This window comes from Oncorhynchus clarkii, chromosome 27, assembly GCF_045791955.1.
Source record: "Oncorhynchus clarkii lewisi isolate Uvic-CL-2024 chromosome 27, UVic_Ocla_1.0, whole genome shotgun sequence".
Classification (NCBI taxonomy): domain Eukaryota; kingdom Metazoa; phylum Chordata; class Actinopteri; order Salmoniformes; family Salmonidae; genus Oncorhynchus; species Oncorhynchus clarkii.
Genome location: NC_092173.1, coordinates 17,623,387 through 17,643,823, shown reverse-complemented (window position 1 = coordinate 17,643,823; position 20,437 = coordinate 17,623,387). Strand labels below are relative to the sequence as shown.

Here is a 20,437-nt window from a genome sequence, read left to right as displayed (position 1 = left end):
ATATATATATATATATATATATATAATGCGCAGACAGGGGTATGGTGGGGTGCGGGTACAGCGGAGGTAAGCCCAGGCACTGGGTGATGATAAGAGCGTTATCTCTGGACATGCTGGTTGTAATGGGTGAGGTCACTGCATGTGTGGGAGGTGGGACAAAGGAGGTATCAGAGGTATGAAGAGTGGAACTAGGGGCTCCATTGTAAACTAAAACAATGATAACTAACCTGAACAACAGTATACAAGGCATATTGACATTTGAGAGAGACATACAGTAATCGCAGGTGTTAATTGGGAGAGCTAGCTAAAACAGCAGGTGGAACAACAACAGCTAATCAGCTAGCACAACAACAGCAGGTAAAATGGCGTTGACTAGGCAGAGAGGGTCGGATTAACTACACACAGAGCCTGAGTGCGGCTGGGGCCGACAGATAAAAACATAAACAAACAGAATGGAGTACCGTGATTAATGGACAGTCCAGCAGGAATCAGCTATGTAGCCAAGTGATCAGTGTCCAGCAGGCATCAGCTATGTAGCCACAAATGTTGATGCTCCAGATACTCAAGTAGTCTAAAGAATGCCAGTTGTATTGCATTTTTAATCAGGACAACAGTTTTCAGCTGTGCTAACATAACTGCAAAAGAGTTTTCTAATGATCAATTAGCCTTTTTAAATGATAAACTTGGATTAGGTAACACAACGTGCCATTGGAACACTGGAGTGAAGGTTGCTGATAATGGGCCTGTGTACGTCTATGTAGATGCTCCATTAAAAGTCTGCCGTTTCCAGCTACAATAGTCATTTACAACATTAACAATGTCTACACTGTATTTCTGATCAATTTTATGTTTTTTTAATGGACACAAAATGTGATTTTCTTTCGAAAACAAGGACATTTCTAACTGACCTCAAACTTTTGAACGGTGATGTTGGTTTTAGTAAATTGTTTCTAATTTATTTGAAAAATATAAATATACAGTACCAGTCAAAAGTTTGGACACATCTACTCATACAAGAGTTTTTCTTTATTTTACTATTTTCTACGTAGTAGAATAATAGTGAAGACATCAGAACTATGAACTAACACATGGAATCATGTAACCAAAAGTTCTTCAAAATTCTTCAAAGTAGCCACCCTCTGCCTTGATGACAGCTTTGAACACTCTTGGTATTCTCTCAACCAGCTTCACCTGGAAAGCTTTTCCAAAAGTCTTGAAGGAGTTTCCACATATATGCTGAGCACTTGTTGGCTGCTTTTCCTTCCCAATGTGGTCCAACTCATCCCAAACCATCTCAATTGGTTTGAGGTCGTGATTGTGGAGGCCAGGTCTTGTCTGATGCAGCACTCCATCACTCTCCTTCTTGGTCAAATAGCCCTTACACAGCCTGGAGGTGTGTTGGGTCATTGTCCTGTTGAAAAACAAATGATAGTCCCACTAAGTGCAAACCAGATGGGATGGCGTATTGCTGCAGAATGCTGTGGTAGCCATACTGATTAAGTGTGTCTTGAATTGTAAATAAAGCAGACAGTGTCACCAGTAAAGCACCTTCACACCTCATCCTCCATGCTGCACAGTGGGAACCACACGTGGAGATCATAATTTTACTTCACTGCGTCTCACAAAGACACGGCAGTTAGAACCAAAAATCTTACATTTGGACTCATCAAACCAAAGGACAGATTTCCACCTGTCTAATGTCCATTGCTTGTGTTTCTTGGCCCAAGCAAGTCTCTTCTTCTTATTGGTGTCCTTTAGTAGTGGTTTCTTTGCAGCAATTCGACAATAAAGGCCTGATTCACGCAGTCTCCTCTGAACAGTTGATGTTTCTGTTAGTTAAACTCTGTGATGCATTTATTTGGGCTGCAATTTCTGAGGCTGGTAACTCTAATGAACTTATCTGCTGCGGAGGTAACTCTGGGTCTTCCTTTCCTGTGGCGGTCCTCATGAAAGCCAGTTTCATCATAGCGCTTGATGGTTTTTGTGACTGCACTTGAAGAAACTTTCAGAATTCTTGAAATTTCCGTATTGTCTTAAAGTAATGATGGACTGTCGTTTCTCTTTGCTTATTTGAGCTGTTCTTGCCATAATATGGACTTGGTCTTTTACCAAATAGGGCTATATTCTGTATACCACCCCTACCTTGTCACAACACAACTGATTGGCTCAAATGCATTAAGAAGGAAAGAAATTCCACAAATTAACTTTTAACAAGGCACACCTGTTAATTGAAATGCATTCCAGGTGACACCCTCATGAAGCTGGTTGAGAGAATGCCAAGAGTGTGCAAAGCTGTGTTATTTCATAGTTTTGACGTCATCACTTTTATTCTACAATGTAGGAATATAGAAAAACCCTGGAATGAGTAGGTGTGTCCAAACCTTTGACTGGTACTCTATATTTATTTATTTTTTTATAAATTAGCAACAATTTATAAAACCTGTTTTTGCTTTGCCATTGAGTTATTGTGTATGTATTTCATTTTTATTCAATTTTGGAATAAGGCTGTAACGTAACAAAATGTGGAAAAAGTCGAGGGCTCTGAATACTTTCCGAATGCACTGTATATCAACGTTTTCCGATAAGCTTGCTTTATTAGTAGTGGCGTGTCTTTTTAATATTGAGGAATATTTCACTTTCCCCGGTCAGGAGTAACAGCATGAATTGGTGCATGTGGCAGAAATAATGCAGTGCGAAATGGTTTCACCGTCATCTGGAAGACTGTCCCCTTTACTCAGCAGAGGGAGGGAGAGCACACGGACGTTGAATCAGGTGAGAGGCATCCTCACCGCAGCTCCCTCCCTCCCCTCAGACTGACCATCAGATGCAGGCCATCAGTCTAGTAAAAAAGAAAAGCTAATTATTTTTGCTCACTCAGCTGTGTCTCACAAGTAATACAATCAAGTATTTAATACCAGTGTGATCATACCTACATTTAAATGGTCTGAGAAGAACAACATTGGCAGGGCAATTCAAGCATAGCCAATATACAGTGATATAATGTATTGGGCTTATAGCCTACTGCACAGACTTTATTGCTACATAACAGATTTTAATTGGTTAATGTTACATAGGCTTAAATTTTTAAATAAAGATATATATAATCTGAGTGGTAGATCTTGGCTTACATTTTGACTCAAAGTGATCTTAACTGTTTTCACATCAGTCTGAAGTTTGTTGCATGAGTTTCAGAATTAATTGTCAGCATCCTGTTGTGTTGCTTTGAAGTGCTGATCTCGTGTAATTTTAGTCTGTTTCTTAGTGATGAGGCTAGATTTCTCCTGTTTGCGCTGCACTCCAAAAAAACTCCCCCTAAAAGTCGATCACTTTTTGCTTTGTTTATCTTCTGTCTGTTTTGTTAACAGGTTGTTTCTCGGGCTTGAATCTGGGCGTCAGAATCGGGGATGATGAATCAGTCAGAAAAGCCACAACAGCTGCCCTCTGATTGTCCCCTCTGACAACACATTGATTTTGGGGAAGGAACTAAGAAAAGTTCACATCCTTCAGAGCTGCCAGGCTGCTTTAAAAATAGAAATCTACAGTTGGGCTTTTTTTCCCCTCTCTCTGTTTAAATATGGAGTCGTGCTATTTATTCTCCTCAAGTACTTTTTTAACCCTTGACCTATGATCTTCACCCATGCATCCTCAAAGAAATGGCTAACCTGATGTCTCTAATTATTTTATTTAATTGAGCCAGTGTATTCAATTTAGAGCCCTGCACAGGCATGAATTTTAAGCCCGAGCTCTACCCATGCCCGCAACGTTCAAGCCCTACCCTACCCAGGCCCAATTCAGAGCACAACAAAAGGCTCAGCTTCAGAATGTTAGTGATCAATTTAATGATACCTGAGCCCTGCCCGTACCCTAGTTATTGATGAAAAAGCAGGCCCTACCCGGGCCCAACACCATGTATAATTTTGGGGCTCTTCGGGTAGTAGAGCTCTGATTCTATTGACCCAATGTCCCTAATAATGTCCATGTAACAATATGAATGACTATTTGACAATCATTTTAAACTTCTATTCACAAGTCAATCATATAGCTTAGCTTTTGATCTAGTTTCTAAAGTAGATTACACAACCTGAACCTGGAAAAGTGCTCTGTTGGTCAAGTGCTTAGACATCATAGATACTGTACATATTTGATTGTTGATATGGAGTGGATGTTTCATGTACTTTAAACCAATGTTTGTTTTAAACTGTCCTATGTATGTTTTTATCAGTCTTATTGTCTGTGGTAGTTGAGTCTGGCTGATTTGGGGTCAGTGTTTGACTATAGACCAGACTGGGCTGGCTCTGCTGTGCTTCTGTCACTGTCTGACAGAGTTCAGTCCAAACACTCCTGTGATTGAAAGAGAAATTATGCTGTACTGACTGTACTGCTATTCCATTCAACAGGAGCAAAATGCAGAAAGAAAATAGAAAATAGAGGTCAGTGAAGTCTGTGTATGTGTTTTTTTGCATGAGCCCGTATGCATGTGTTTTCAGCTGGGGTCAAACAATGACACATCAACAGATGTCTGTTAGTCTGTTAGTGAGGGTGCTGATTTCTCCTTGTGGCCTGAAATAGATGGCTTGGTGGTTCATTGTGGATCCAACAGTCATCCAGCCATCTGGTTTCTGGCCCACGTTCAGAGGCTGCAGCAAAGGGCAAAACAAGGTGCAAAGGGAAGCTGTTAATTCACTGTTGATAAAGGGATACTTCCTCTGTGCCATTACAAGCCAACACAGAGCTTGTTTTGGTTTTCAGGGTTCTTTAATCCTTCACACCGCCCTTTTCTGTCCATCATCGTCCTCCGGCCAAAACACAGTCAGCGTGCAACGGACGCCGGTCTTACAATGATGGCATTTGCTGTATGTCCCAAATGACACCCTTTTCCCTTTATAGTGCACTACTTTTGACCAGAGCTCTATGGGCCCTTGTCAAATGTAGTGCACTATAAAGGAAATATCGTGCCATTTTGGATGCAGGCATTACCTCGGAGTGGTTGATAACTAACTAATGTTAAGCTAGCGAGGCGTGACACGTTTACGACTTGACCCTCTGACCCAGGGCTTGTCTGTGAAGTTCTATAATTAGAGCTTTTTAAACGCTCACTTTGAAGTGCAGGACACACTGATTTTGTCACCCTTCGTAAAACATGAGGTTTGATGTTGTTTGCTTGCTGTGTGCTCCACAGTGGCCTTCTGTATATGACCTCTAACACGCACACTAACACACACACACACACACACACACACACACACACACACACACACACACACACACACACACACAGGAAAGCAGGCACACACACTGGAAATGAGTATCAATCACCTCAGCATAGTAACATTTTAAATGTTGTATGGTGAAAGATGAAGGAAGATGTAGTTTACAGCGTATGTGATGGTCATACAGTTGCTTCTACACATTTCTATTTTTCTCTTGTTCCTAATGACAGATTCATCTGTCCCTTACTGAAAAGCAAAGGCAGTGTAGTTAGTCTTCACCTATATTTTCAACCTCTCCCTGACCGTCTATAATACTTACATGTTTCAAGCAGACCACCATAGTCCCTGTGCCCATGAACACCAAATCAACCTGTCTAAATGGCTATCGCTCTGTACCACTCACATCTATAGCCATGAAATGCATTGAAGGCTGGTCATGCCTCACTTCATCATCATCCCAGACACCCTGGACCCACTCTATTCTCACCTATGTGAGAATGCTGTTCATTGACTACAACTCAGCGGTCAACACCATAGTGCCCTCGAAGCTCATCACTAAGCTAAGTTCCCTGGGACTGAACACCTCCCTCTGCACCTGGATCCTGGACTTCCTGACGGGCCGCCCCACATTACTAATGATCTATCATGGTCCAAACACATCAACACAGTCGTTAAGAGGGCACAACAATGCCTCTTCCTCCTCAGGAGGCTAAAAAGATCCTCAAAGTTCTACAGTTGCACCATTGAGAGCGTCTTAACTGGCTACATCACCGCTTGGTACTGCAACTGCTTGGCATTGGACCACAAGGTGCTACAGAGGGTAACCAGTCTGGTAACCAGTCTGGGTCTGAGCTTTCTTCCATCTAGGACCTCTATACCAGGTGGTGTCAGGAAGGCCTTAAAAATGTTCAGACTCCAGCCACCTAATCTCTGCTACCGCACGGTAAGCGGTAGCAATGCACCAAGTCTGGAACCAACAAGACCTTGAACTGCTTTTACCCACAAGTCATAATATTTCTAAACAATAGCTAATCAAATGGCTACCCGGACAACCTGCGTTGACACATTTTTGCACTAACTGTCTTGCACTGACTCTATGCGCACACACAGGACTCTACCCACACACTCACATATACTTACACACACACACCCAACATACACCCACACATAACATGCACATATGTGCAAACTGACTACACACACAAACACTTTTACACTCACCAAATACACTGCTGCTACTGTCTTATCTATCCTGTTGCCTAGTCACTTTACCCCTACCGAAAGTGCCTTGAAAGTATTCAGACCCCTTGACTTTTTCCACGTTTTGTTACTTTACAGCCTAATTCTAAAATGGATTAAAGCAATCTACACACAATACCCCATAATGACGAGGCGAAAACAGGTTTTTATTTTATTTTTGCTAATGTGTATATATATTTAAAAAACTACACCTTATTTTTCATAAGTATTCAGACCCTTTGCTATGAGTCTCGAAATTTAGCTCAGGTGCATCCTATTTCCATTGATCATCCTTGAGATGTTTCTACAACTTGATTTTAGTCCACCTGTGGTAAATTAATTTGATGGGCAATGATTTGGAAAGTCACACACCTATCTATATAATGTCCCACCCTTGACAGTCCATGTCAGAGCAAAAACCAAGCAATAAGGTCGAAGGAATTGTCCTTAGAGCTCCAAGACAGGATTGTGTCGAGGCACAGATTTGGGGAAGTGTACCAAAAAACATCTGCAGCATTGAAGGTCCCCAAGAACACAGTGGCCTCCATCATTCTTAAATTAAAGAAGTTTGGAACCACCAAGACTCTCCCTAGAGCTGGCCGCCCGGCTAAACTGAGCAATCAGGGGAGAAGGGCCTTGATCAGGGAGGTGACCAAGAACCTGATGGTCACTCTGACAGAGCTCCAGAGTTCCTCTGTGGAGATGGGAGAACCTTCCAGAAGGGCAACCATCTCTGCAGCACTCCACCAATCAGGCCTTTATGGTAGAGTGGCCAGATGGAAGCCACTCCTCAGTAAAAGGCTCATGATAGCACGCTTGGTGTTTGCCAAAAGAAAGACTCTCAGCAAGATTATCTGGTCTGATGAAACCAAGAATGAACTCTTTGGCCAAGCGTCACGTCTGAAGGAAACCTGGCACCATCCCTACGATGAAGAATGATGGTGGCAGCATCATGCAGTGGGGATGTTTTTTAGCGTCAGGGACTGGGAGACTATTCAGGATCAAGGCAAAGATGAACGGAGCAGTATACAGAGATCCTTGATGACAACCTGCTCCAAAGTGCTCAGACTGGCGATGGTTCTCCTTCCAACAGGACAACTACCCTAAGCACACAGCCAAGACAACTAAGGAGTGGCTTCGAGACAAGTCCCTGATTGTCCTTGAGTGGCCCAGAGCCTGGACTTGAACTTGATCGAACATCTCTGGAGAGACCTGAAAATAGCTGTGCAGCAACACTCCCCATCCAACCTGAAAGAGCTTGAGAGGATCTGCAGAGACGAATGGGAGAAACTCCCCAAATAAAGGTGTGCCAAGCTTGTAGTGTCATACCCAAGAAGACTCAAGACTGTAATCGCTGCTAAAAGTGCTTCAACAAAGTACTGAGTAAAGGGTGTGAATACTTATGTAAATGTTATTTCAGTTTAATTTAATACATTTGCAAAAATGTCTAAAAACCTATTTTTACTTGGTCATGGCACCAAAGGAGATGGCTGCCGTTTTACGATCCGTAACCAATTGTGCTATTGTGTATGTTTTTTTTGCGTTATTTCTAACTTATTTTGTACATAATGTTTCTGCCACTGTGTGTTATGACCGAAAAGAGCTTCTAGATATCAGGACTGCGATTACTCACCCCGTACTGGAGGAATACGTTTTCTTCAACGAGTCAGGGGGGAAGGATTTACTTCAGACACCCAACAAGGCCCTCATCCCCGTCACGCGCAGAAAGAGACAGAGCTATCGTGCCTTGTAAGGATCCGTTGCAGAGAGGGTAATCTACCTTTACCATCGGTTCTATTAGCCAACATACAATCAATAACATACAGTTGGAGGGTTTTAAGCTTTTTCTGCAGGATAGAACAGCGGCCTCTGGTAAGACAAGGGGTGGCGGTCAATGTATATTTGTAAACAACATATGGTGCACAAAATCTAATGAAGTCTCAAGGGTTTGCTCACCTGATGTAGAGTATCATCATGATAAGCTGTAGACCACACTGTTTACCAAGAGTTTTCATCTGTATTTTTCGTAGTTGTCTATATACCACCATAAACCGATGCTGGCACTAAGACCGCACCCAATGAGCTGTATACGGCCATAAGCAAACAGGAAAACACTCATTCAGAGGTGGCACTCCTAGTGGCCGGGGACTTCAATGCAGGGGAACTCAAATCCGTTTTACCTCATTTCGACCAGCATGTTCAATGTGCAACCAGAGGGAAAAAACTCTAGACCACCTTTACTTTACACACAGACGTGTACAAAGCTGTCCCTTGCCCTCCATTTGGCAAATCTGATCATAATTCTATCCTCCTGATTCCTGCTTACACGCATATACTAAAGCAGGAAGTACCAGTGACTCTATCAATAGGAAAGTGGTCAGATGAAGCAGATGCTAAGCTACAGGACTGTTTTGCTAGCACAGACTGGAATATATTCTGGGATTCTTCCGATGGCATTGAGGAGTACACCACATCAGTCACTGGCTTCATCAATAAGTGCATCGATGACATTGTCCCCACAGTGACCGTAGGTACATACCCCAACTAGAAGCCATGGATTACAGGCAATATCCGCACTGAGCAAAAGGGTAGAGCTGCCACTTTCAAGGAGCGGGACTCTAACCCAGAAGCTTAAAAGAAATCCCGCTATGCCCTCCGACAAACCATCAAACAGGTAAAGCGTCAATACAGGACTAAGATTGAATCGTACTACACCGGCTCCGACGCTCGTCGGATGTGGCAGTGCTTGCAAACTATTTCAGACTACAAAGGGAAGCACAGCCGCGAGCTGCCCAGTGACGCGAGCCTACCAAACGATCTAAATTACTTCTATGCTCGCTTCGAGGCAAGTAACATTGAAGCATGCATGAGAGCATCAGCTGTTCTGGATGACTGTGTGATCACTCTCTCCGTGGCCGATGTGAGTAAAACTTTTGAAACGGGTCAACATTCACAAGGCCGCAGGGCCAGACGGATTACCAGGACGTGTACTCCGAGCATGCTCTGACCAACTGGCAAGTGTCTTCACTGATATTTTCAACCTGTCCCTGTCAGAGTCTGTAATACCAACATGTTTCAAGCGGACCACCATAGTACCTGTGCCCAAGAACACTCAGGTAACCTGCCTAAATGACTACTGACCCGTAGCACTCACGTCTGTAGCTATGAAGTGCTTTGAAAGGCTGGTCATGGCTCACATCAACACCATTATCCCAGAAACCCAAGACCCAACAGATCACAGATGATGCAATCTCTATTGCACTCCACACTGCTCTATCCCATCTGGACAAAAGGGACACCTATGCGAGAATGCTGTTCACTGACTATAGCTCCGCGTTCAACACCATAGTGCCCTCAAAGCTCTTCCCTAAGCTAAGGACCCTGGAACTAACCACCTCCCCCTGCAACTGGTTCCTGGACTTCCTGATGGGCAGCTCCCAGGTGGTAAGGGTAGGTAACAACACATCCGCCATGCTGATTCTTAACATGCTGATTCTTAACATTGAGGCCCCTCAGGGGTGCGTGCTCAGTCCCCTCCTGTACTCCCTGTTCACTCATGACTGCGTGGCTAGGCACGACTCCAACACCGTCATCAAGTTTGCCGATGACAAAACAGTGGTGGACCTGATCACCGACAACAAGGAACCAGCCTATAGGGAGGAGGTCAGAGACCTGGCCGTGTGGACAACATCTGCTCCCTCAGCGTGATCAAGACAAAGGTGATGATTGTGGACTACAGGAAAAGGAGGACCGAGCACGCCCCCATTCTCATCGATGGGGGGGGCTGCAATGGAGCAGGTTAAGAGCTTCATGTTCCTTGTTGTCCACATCACCAACAAACTATAATGGTCCAAACACACTAAGGCAGTCATGAATAGGGCACGAGAAAGCCTATTTCCCCCTCTGCTATCGGCACGGCAAGCGGTACCGGAGCGCCACGTCGAGGTCCAAAAGGCCTCTTAACAGCTTCTACCCCCAAGCCATAAGACTATTGAACAGCTAATGAAAGGGCTACCCAGACCCCTCTTTTATGCTGCTGCTACTCTGTTTATTATCTATGCATAGTGACTTTAACACCACCGACATCTACATATTACCTCGACTAACCAGTGCCTCTGCACATTGACTCTGTACCGGTACCCCCTGTATATAGCCTCGCTATTGTTATTTTACTGCTGCTGTTTAATTATTTGTTACTTTTATTTTCTATTTTTTACACTTTTTTATTTTCTTTAAGCATTGTTGGTTAAGGGTTTAAGTAAGCATCGACTCGATACATGTTATTTTCTACTCCTTATATACAGACAGTATAGCCATTTTATTTTGACTCATTATTTTAATTTGTTATTCACTGTGTTCCTTGTGTTATAATTTATATATTTTTTAAATGTATCTTATATTTGACTCTGCATTGTTGGAAATGGACCCGTAAGTAAGAATTTCACTGTTAGTCTACAACTGTTGTCTCCAAAGCATGTTACAAATAAAATTTGATTTGATATCTTACCGGTTTGTAATCAAAACTGAAAAGGCTTCCTTTTTAAGTTATTGTATCATGTAATGTTCGTCCTATATATGTACTTGACATTGAATGGAAAAACAATACATTTTCCAAAGAAACTACTGACTTCCAGGCTGCATCACATCCGGCCCATAGGGTGGCGCACAATTGGCTCAACGTTGTCCGGGTTTGGCTGGGGTAGGCCATCATTGTAAATAAGAATTTGTTCTTAACTGACTTGCCTAGTTTAATAAATAATGGTTAAATAAAAAAAAGTTGCAGTACATATTCCATGGACTCTCTCAGCGTGTAGTACCAGTGTCATCCTCTGTATGGCACTGTGTTCTCAGAGTTACTCTTGGCAGAAAGCTGGCCTGGCTCTGTAGTGCCAGTCAGTCCCTATTCCACTCCACTGAGAGAGCAAGAAGGCGTGTAAAGCTTGACTGGCGCAGCATAGTTTTGCCTTGATAGGAATCTAGCCCAACAGAAACAGAAAGGGCTGGGACAGCACTGTAATTCCTCCTGCCTTCCTTTTTATGAATGGTCACTTCCTTTCCACTGAAAAACATTCCCCTCATGAGTTCCACTTTAAATTCACAGTATGTAGGTTAGTTTGGTAATTGTATTTTGGGTTTAACACAAACTGAATGTTTTGTAACACTAGCCTAGCACAAATGTATTTTTTCTCACATTTTTCCCTTTGTAAATATTTGATTTATTGTAGTATTGTTAAAAGAGAAGAAATCCATAATGAATGCATTATTTTGTTTTAATCCGATTTAGCCTCAGATGTAATACACTGGGTGAAACTGAAGAGACCCTAAAGGAAGATTTATATTTTGTTGCCATAAATGTACATATTTCCCCTAGACCCCTAGGTTGTCTGAATATGTTTACAGTAGGTGTTCTTTTATGATTCTGGTGTCTCACTGGGACCAAAATGTATGTTCCTGAAATTAAAACGGGGAGCTTTGAAAATATGAGTAAAATTTTTGTTTCTCAAATTATCACACTTATTATCACACTGGGTTAAGAAATATCACAGTTGGAGAGATTTTCTCTGAAAATTACAAATCCCAAAATACTCATGAAACAATTGACCACAATTTACATTCATCTACAATTTAGGATGTGCAAGTGGAAATTCTCAAAATAAATAAAACATAGAAAATAAAAGTGTGAAGTACGGTATAAGCTTGTACATATAGTTTTAGTATTATTTTTAATGTGTGTCTGGGTTGTGTGTGGGGCAGCCAGGCCAGGACAGTACTGTAGTTGTGTGTTTTTCCTCATCGCGGTTCGAGGCCCAGTCGGCTGCTGACCTCTGCTTGAGTCAATAATGGTGATCTCAGAGTAAAACCACACAGCAATCGAACAAGACATTTACTGAAATTTGTGCTCTCTGTATTTTCTGGAACCAAAAATACGTAAGTTGAAGGAATATATATCTTTGTCAGTGGTTGGTTGACTCCACTGTGGGGACTCATTTTTATGTAACTCCTAATAGCTTAGTCTCTGACCACTAAACCCCTTATCATTGGGATTTCACTGCCACTCATAGTTATTGGATTTTCTAAATGATAATGTTAAAATAAAGGAACTCGGTTTCACTGTTCTACATGGGTTGAGCGAATTCTTGTCACTTCAACCGGTTGTGCTCCACATAGGCCACTCTGTGTTTCTCAATAGAACAGCTTTTACTTGTTACCTTGTCTCGTTACACTGGGTTACTTCACAGAAAGACCTCCATTATAGTTACCAAGCCCCCAGTGTGTTTCTCACTCCCTCTATTGTAGCCTGAGTGTGAGCTGCTCTAGCTAACTGTTGGTTGAACCTCTGTTGTGATGATGTGGAACTGTAGCCAACTGTCTTTAACTCTATCTGACTTGCTTCGGTGTGGCTTATTGTTGGGGAGCCCCTGTATTCTGCTGTGTGTTGTCCTCCTCTGGTAAACCCGTCTGATGTCTCTGTATAGGGCAGCGAAGGCTCAGGGCTTGGCTGAGACGCGTAGCCCTCCATAGTTTTACCATGGTGAGGAAATTAATTAGTGACTCTTCTCACAACCTGAGTCAGAGAGCCGCCAGAGAGCCGCCAGAGAGCCGCCAGAGAGCCAAGCAGCCTTGCTACTGTACCGCCAGTTACATTGGAACACAGGACACTCAGGCAACAATAATATATCACCCTTTTACACTGCTCAAAAAAATAAAGGGAACACTTAAACAACACAATGTAACTCCAAGTCAATCACACTTCTGTGAAATCAAACTGTCCACTTAGGAAGCAACACTGATTGACAATAAATTTCACATGCTGTTGTGCAAATGGAATAGACAACAGGTGGAAATTATAGGCAAATAGCAAAACACCCCCAATAAAGGAGTGGTTCTGCAGGTGGTGAACACAGACCACTTCTCAGTTCCTATGCTTCCTGGCGGATGTTTTGGTCACTTTTGAATGCTGGCGGTGCTTTCACTCTAGTGGTAGCATGAGACGGAGTCTACAACCCACACAAGTGGCTCAGGTAGTGCAGCTCATCCAGGATGGCACATCAATGCGAGCTGTGGCAAGAAGGTTTGCTGTGTCTGTCAGCGTAGTGTCCAGAGTCTGGAGACGCCGTGGAGAACGTTCTGCTGCCTGCAACATCCTCCAGCATGACCGGTTTGGCGGTGGGTCAGTCATGGTGTGGGGTGGCATTTCTTTGGGGGGCCGCACAGCCCTCCATGTGCTTGCCAGAGGTAGCCTGACTGCCATTAGGTACCGAGATGAGATCCTCAGACCCCTTGTGAGACCATATGCTGGTGCGGTTGGCCCTGGCTTCCTCCTAATGCAAGACAATGCTAGACCTCATGTGGCTGAAGTGTGTTAGCAGTTCCTGCAAGAGGAAGGCATTGATGCTATGGACTGCCCCGCCTGTTCCCCAGACCTCTGGGACATCATGTCTCGCTCCATCCACCAACGCCACGTTGCACCATAGACTGTCCAGGAGTTGGCGGATGCTTTTGTCCAGGTCTGGGAGGAGATCCCTCAGGAGACCATCCGCCACCTCATCAGGAGCATGCCCCCCAGGCATTGTAAGGAGGTCATACAGGCACGTGGAGGCCACACACACTACTGAGCCTCATTTTGACTTGTTTTAAGGACATTACATCAAAGTTGGATCAGCCTGTAGTGTGGTTTTCCACTTTAATTTTGAGTGTGACTCCAAATCCAGACCTCCATGGGTTGATAAATTTGATTTCCATTGATCATTTTTGTGTGATTTTGTTGTCAGCACATTCAACTATGTAAAGAAAAAAGTATTTAATAAAAGTATTTAATTCATTCAGATCTAGGATGTGTTATTTTAGTGTTCCCTTTATTTTTTTGAGCAGTGTATATTTAGAGCTTGAATGAAAAGCGAACAAATTAAGTTGTCATTATATGGGATGTATTTCTATTATGAGAAGGATATATATAGATGGTTGTGTTTCTGTAGCCTATTATCATAAATAAAGATGCAGTATTTGTTTAAAATTGCTGTCTTTTTTTATTGTGCATATGCAATCATATTGTAATAAAATAAGTTATTTGTCTTGTGTGTTTTGGAAAAGTGTAAATTGTTAATATTTTAATGTGTTTAACTGCATTGTCTGTTTGGGATTTTTTAAATGGGATTTTTTAGATGTCATTCTCTTGATATAGAGACTGCTGAATTGTGCCAGTTAAATCTAGATGAAAGTGCTCTTGAGGTTGCTACCAGTTATTTAAATGTAACCACCATTGTTATTGGACGATAATCATAAAGTTACTATGCTCCATTTCGATCGAGGATATTTTTAAGACTGGAATGAGTTACCAAATACATTTGTAAATAGTTACAAAAATACCAGTCTTTACTTTGGGCTGTGTTTGGAAGCTGAACAGAGAACTGTGGGCCTCTAAATATGTTGATTATTTAGCTAGCTGTTGAACATGTGGTTGAACAGTGGTAACTTTGATTAAAGGAAGCATGGTCTTACCAGTCGTGTGTAAGACATTGTGGCTGACTAGGAAGGGAATAGTTAGGTTTTTTATACATTAGAAACTTACTTATCTGAACAACCAGTACATTTGCACTTACATCAAAATATCACCATATAAAGATTGTTGATGGTACATACTGCTTATTGAGGCACTCATGCCCCCTTCCTCTCCCTTCCTCTTCCCTCTCTCTGTCTCTCTGTCTCTGGTCTTGACTGTGGCCTCTCCTGCTGGCTGGGGTGTCATGTGGGAGCATCTGCCAGGCCAACCGGTCCTGTTTCGTTCCTCTCCTCTCTATCTGGGGGGTGTCGGGGTGGGTGGGGGGGTGTTAGCAGTGCTCCAGGATGCCGTTGGTAGTTAAGTGACTTCTGAGCTGTAAGTATGTTTGAGAGGTTCCTGCTGAGCTGTGTAGACCTGGCTGCTTACCTCTGAACTACATGGACATGATCACATTACTGCCTGCCTGGTCCTGCCGATCAGCCTTGTAGATAGGCATTCACATCCAGACCCTCTACCATGGCTCTATTGTTCTCTCCATCTCTCCTTCCATCACTCTCTCGTATAGCTTTCTCTCTTGCGTTATCTCTAACTCTAAAACATACCCATCCTCTCTGTCACCATATCAACCATCTGAGGCATTGTAAATACTGATGTGCTGACATGTACTGCTGTAAACTAATATATCTGATTGCGGTGTGTGTGTTTGGTTGTTGTGAACTAGGTTGTCTGTTTGTATGCTCTTTGACACATCAATAAAGTGGGCCTACATGTGGGAAATGTCTCTTAAGGTTTGCACATTTGGACACATGAGAAATTTCAGTAAAGTTTGCTACCAACTATATTTTTATAAACGGTCCCCTGAGTGTCCCAAATGACGTCTCCTAAAACAAACCCCCCATCACGGGTGGTTTGGGGAAAAGCCATTTTCACACAGGTTGGCTTGACCTCCCCTCAGCTATACAGCAGCCTTAATATAGCAGGCAGACGGGGAAACAGGAGAGGAGAGTGGTGATGGGAGATGCCTTGCCCTGCTCCGGCGTGCCATCTTTACCTGCGACTCAATCTGATGGCTTTTCCACAAATGTCTTGTGATACCATGGGAAAACAGTAAATCTTGTGATACCTTGGGAAAACAGTAAATCTTGTGATACCTTGGGAAAACAGTAAATCTTGTGATACCTTGGGAAAACAGTAAATCTTGTAATACCTTGGGAAAACAGTCAATCTTGTGATACCGTGGGAAAACAGTCAATCTTGTGATACCTTGGGAAAACAGTCAATCTTGTGATACCTTGGGAAAACAGTCAATCTTGTGATACCTTGGGAAAACAGTCAATCTTGTGATACCTTGGGAAAACAGTCAATCTTGTGATGTTTTTTTCTTTGCAGCGTATAATAAGGGTTCTTTTAATTTGTTTTCACTTTGTCCACTGGGATCCCCTTTTTGTCTGGCACTTTCTAGCTCTCTCACTCTCTCCAAAAAAAATTATATATTTAAGGACTTTAATGGCATTGGAAACATATGTTAACATTGCCAAAGCAAGTGAAGTTTCAAATGTCATATGTGTAAATAGTTCAAGTACAAAAATACACATATGGGTTGTATTTACAATGGTGTTTGTTCTTCACTGGTTGCCCTCACTGGTTGCCTGTCACAACTCTTGGTGCTGATGGCACACTGTAGTATTTCACCGAATTGAAATGGGATTTTATCAAAATTGGGTTGTTTTCGAATTCTTTTGTGGATCTGTGTAATCTGAGGGAAATATGTGTCTCTAATGTGATTATACATTTTGCAGGAGGTTAGGAAGTGCAGCTCAGTTTCCTCCTCATTTTGTGGGCAGTGTGCACATAGCCTGTCTTCTATTGAGAGCCAGATCTGCTTATGGCAGCCTGTCTCAATAGCAAGGCTAGGCTCACTGAGACTACATAGTCAAAGGTTTCCTTAAGTTTGGGTCAGTCACAGTGGTCATGTATTGTGTCACTGTGTACTCTCTGTTTAGGGCCAAATAATGTAGCATTCTAGTTTGCTCATTTTTTTTCTAAATTCTTTCCAATGTGTCAAGTAATTATATTTTTGTTTTCTCATGATATTGTTTGGGAATAATTGTGTTGCTGTCCTGGGACTGTGGGGTCTGTTTGGGTTTGTGAACAGAGCCCCAGCTTGCTTAGGGGACTCTCCAGGTTCATCTCTGTAGGTGATGGCTTTGTTATGGAAGGTTTGGGAATCGCTTCCTTGTAGGCAGTTGTAGAGTCTAACAGCTCTTTTCTGGACTTTGATCATTAGCTGGTGTCAGCCTAATTCTGCTCTGCATGCATTATTTGATGTTTTACGTCGTACACTGAGGATATTTTTGCAGAATTCTGCATGCAGAGTATCCATTTTGTGTTTGTCCCATTTTTTTGAATTCCTGGTTGGTGAGCGGACCCCAGACCTCACAACCATAAAGGGCAATGGGTTCAGTAACTGATTCAAGTATCTTTAGCCTGATCCTAATTGGTATGTCGAACTTAATGTTCCTTTTGATGGCATAGAAGGCCCTTCATGCCTTGTCTCAGATCGTTCACGGCTTTGTGGAAGTTACCTGTGGCGCTGATGTCGTGTCTTTGGCTATGCCGGATTAAGTGATATGACATGCTATTCTATAAAATATTTTCTCCGTAATCAATATTACCTGGTTGAGCTAATCATGTAAATGTAATTAACTAGAGAGTCAGGCACCACAAAATAATATTTGTAGAGCTGTTATCTTCCGAATAAACTCTTAAAGACCTAGTAATATTTTACATCAATAGCAGTCAATATTAATCGTCATCTTAATTCAGTCTCATCTGAAAGTTGTAAATTCTGCACGAACCCTGGCTAACAAGTTGAATCAGCAATACAAAATTGGGTTTAATCATTTATTTACTAAATACCTAACTAATCACACAGAATTACACATACACATAATTAAATCATAACTTGATTACATATTACGTCATAATGGAAAACATCCCTAGTGGGCGGAACAGATATGACAGCTTGTTACACAAAAGAAAAGGGGCTGGGTTTGAGTGAAGGAGCGGGAAGACTGAGGAACAAAGGCCGAAGCTGTGCTATCGTAAATACAGTATCTTATACATTCTAAATTACCGCCCATTTGGAAAAGGAAAATGCAATAAATATTTACTCTGTGCTACACTTCGGTAGGTTGGTGGTAGATGGAAGGCCGTGTTGCCCAACCGAGTCCTTTGAAGAATGTCTCTGGTTGTCAATTGGATACGTTGTAGTGACGTCGTTGTGAGGTTGACGGGATACTCTGTCTGTTCCTTCCTAACCTGCTTTTGCAGCTGCTGTTGCTATCTCAACGGCTAGGAGGTATCACTTCTGTAGTGAATAAGAGTTCAATGTTCATACCATTCGCAACCAAAGCTCACGCTGATGTTGGCTTCATTCTGTAGTTATTATCTGAACCATTCTGACATCGGACCGTCGTCCTCACATCCTCGGAACATGAGGTTATATTGTCGTCAAGGGCTTATATAGGAAGGGAGAGGAGGGCATGTTAGAAACGTTTTATAGCCCATGTCCCTTCACAGGGGCAGGCCACTGATTGAGCAGCCCTATCTTATGAAAACCCAAATCTCACATTTTAGAATCTAAAATCACATTTCATTCCATCACAAATAATTTCATATTCAAACATTTAAATTGAACAACAATTCCATGTGAATCCGATAACTCTGATGTGTAGACTTTCCACTGTAGAGTTTGTCATCTTATCATTGATGAGAATGTCTCAGATGACAACCGAACTGACATCATATTCATTAAGTACCACCACATATGTTCAATTGTTCGGTTTACCAGAATATAGTTCATTTCTCCCCCACCTTCTGATGTTCTCAGAATCTCTATGTTAACCAAGGATTTTGCAAATGTAACCTCAGTAGGGTAGAGAGAGGAAAAAGGGGGAAAAGGTATTTATGACTGTCATAAACCTACCCCCCAGGCCAACGTCATGACACTGATGTTTAGGCTGAAGTATTTATAGTTTTTTTTGTGCTCTAGGGCAGCGGTTTCTAGATGGAATTTGTATTTCTGGTCCTGGCAACTGGAACTTTTTTGGAACACTATTATTTTTGTCTTACTGAGATGTACTGTCAGGCCCCAGGTCTGACATAATCTGTGCAGAAGAAATAGGTCCCGCTGTAGGCCCTCCTTGGTTGGGGACCGAAGCACCAGATAATCAGCAAACAGTAGACATTTGATTTCAGATTCTAGTAGAGTGAGGCCAGGTGCTGCAGACTGTTCTAGTGCCCTCGCTAATTTGTTGATATATACAGTGCCTTGCGAAAGTATTCGGCCCCCTTGAACTTTGCGACCTTTTGCCACATTTCAGGCTTCAAACATAAAGATATAAAACTGTATTTTTTTGTGAAGAATCAACAACAAGTGGGACACAATCATGAAGTGGAACGACATTTATTGGATATTTCAAACTTTTTTAACAAATCAAAAACTGAAAAATTGGGCGTGCAAAATTATTCAGCCCCTTTACTTTCAGTGCAGCAAACTCTCTCCAGAAGTTCAGTGAGGATCTCTGAATGATCCAATGTTGACCTAAATGACTAATGATGATAAATACAATCCACCTGTGTGCAATCAAGTCTCAGTATAAATGCACCTGCACTGTGATAGTCTCAGAGGTCCGTTAAAAGTGCAGAGAGCATCATGAAGAACAAGGAACACACCAGGCAGGTCCGAGATACTGTTGTGAAGAAGTTTAAAGCCGGATTTGGATACAAAAAGATTTCCCAAGCTTTAAACATCCCAAGGAGCACTGTGCAAGCGATACTATTGAAATGGAAGGAGTATCAGACCACTGCAAATCTACCAAGACCTGGCCGTCCCTCTAAACTTTCAGCTCATACAAGGAGAAGACTGATCAGAGATGCAGCCAAGAGGGCCATGATCACTCTGGATGAACTGCAGAGATCTACAGCTGAGGTGGGAGACTCTGTCCATAGGACAACAATCAGTCGTATATTGCACAAATCTGGCCTTTATGGAAGAGTGGCAAGAAGAAAGCCATTTCTTAAAGATATCCATAAAAAGTGTCGTTTAAAGTTTGCCACAAGCCACCTGGGAGACACACCAAACATGTGGAAGAAGGTGCTCTGGTCAGATGAAACCAAAATTGAACTTTTTGGCAACAATGCAAAACGTTATGTTTGGCGTAAAAGCAACACACCATCCCCACTGTCAAACATGGTGGTGGCAGCATCATGGTTTGGGCCTGCTTTTCTTCAGCAGGGACAGGGAAGATGGTTAAAATTGATGGGAAGATGGATGGAGCCAAATACAGGACCATTCTGGAAGAAAACCTGATGGAGTCTGCAAAAGACCTGAGACTGGGACAGAGATTTGTCTTCCAACAAGACAATGATCCAAAACATAAAGCAAAATCTACAATGGAATGGTTCAAAAATAAACATATCCAGG

At 42.3% G+C, this 20,437-nt stretch overlaps 1 protein-coding gene across 8 annotated transcripts in view; it reads left to right on the top strand.

Moving 5' to 3' along the window:
• LOC139385673 (BCAS3 microtubule associated cell migration factor-like) overlaps positions 1–20,437 on the top strand; it is a 342,007-nt gene that overhangs the window by 89,227 nt on the left and 232,343 nt on the right. For 3 of the 8 annotated variants that reach the window (XM_071130934.1, XM_071130931.1, XM_071130930.1), the window contains exon 16: positions 4,398–4,430. The exons of the other annotated variants lie outside the window; for them this stretch is intronic. In XM_071130934.1, coding sequence (XP_070987035.1) covers positions 4,398–4,430 — 33 coding nt within the window. The remainder of the gene's footprint in view (positions 1–4,397; positions 4,431–20,437) is intronic. 8 annotated transcript variants of the gene reach the window in all.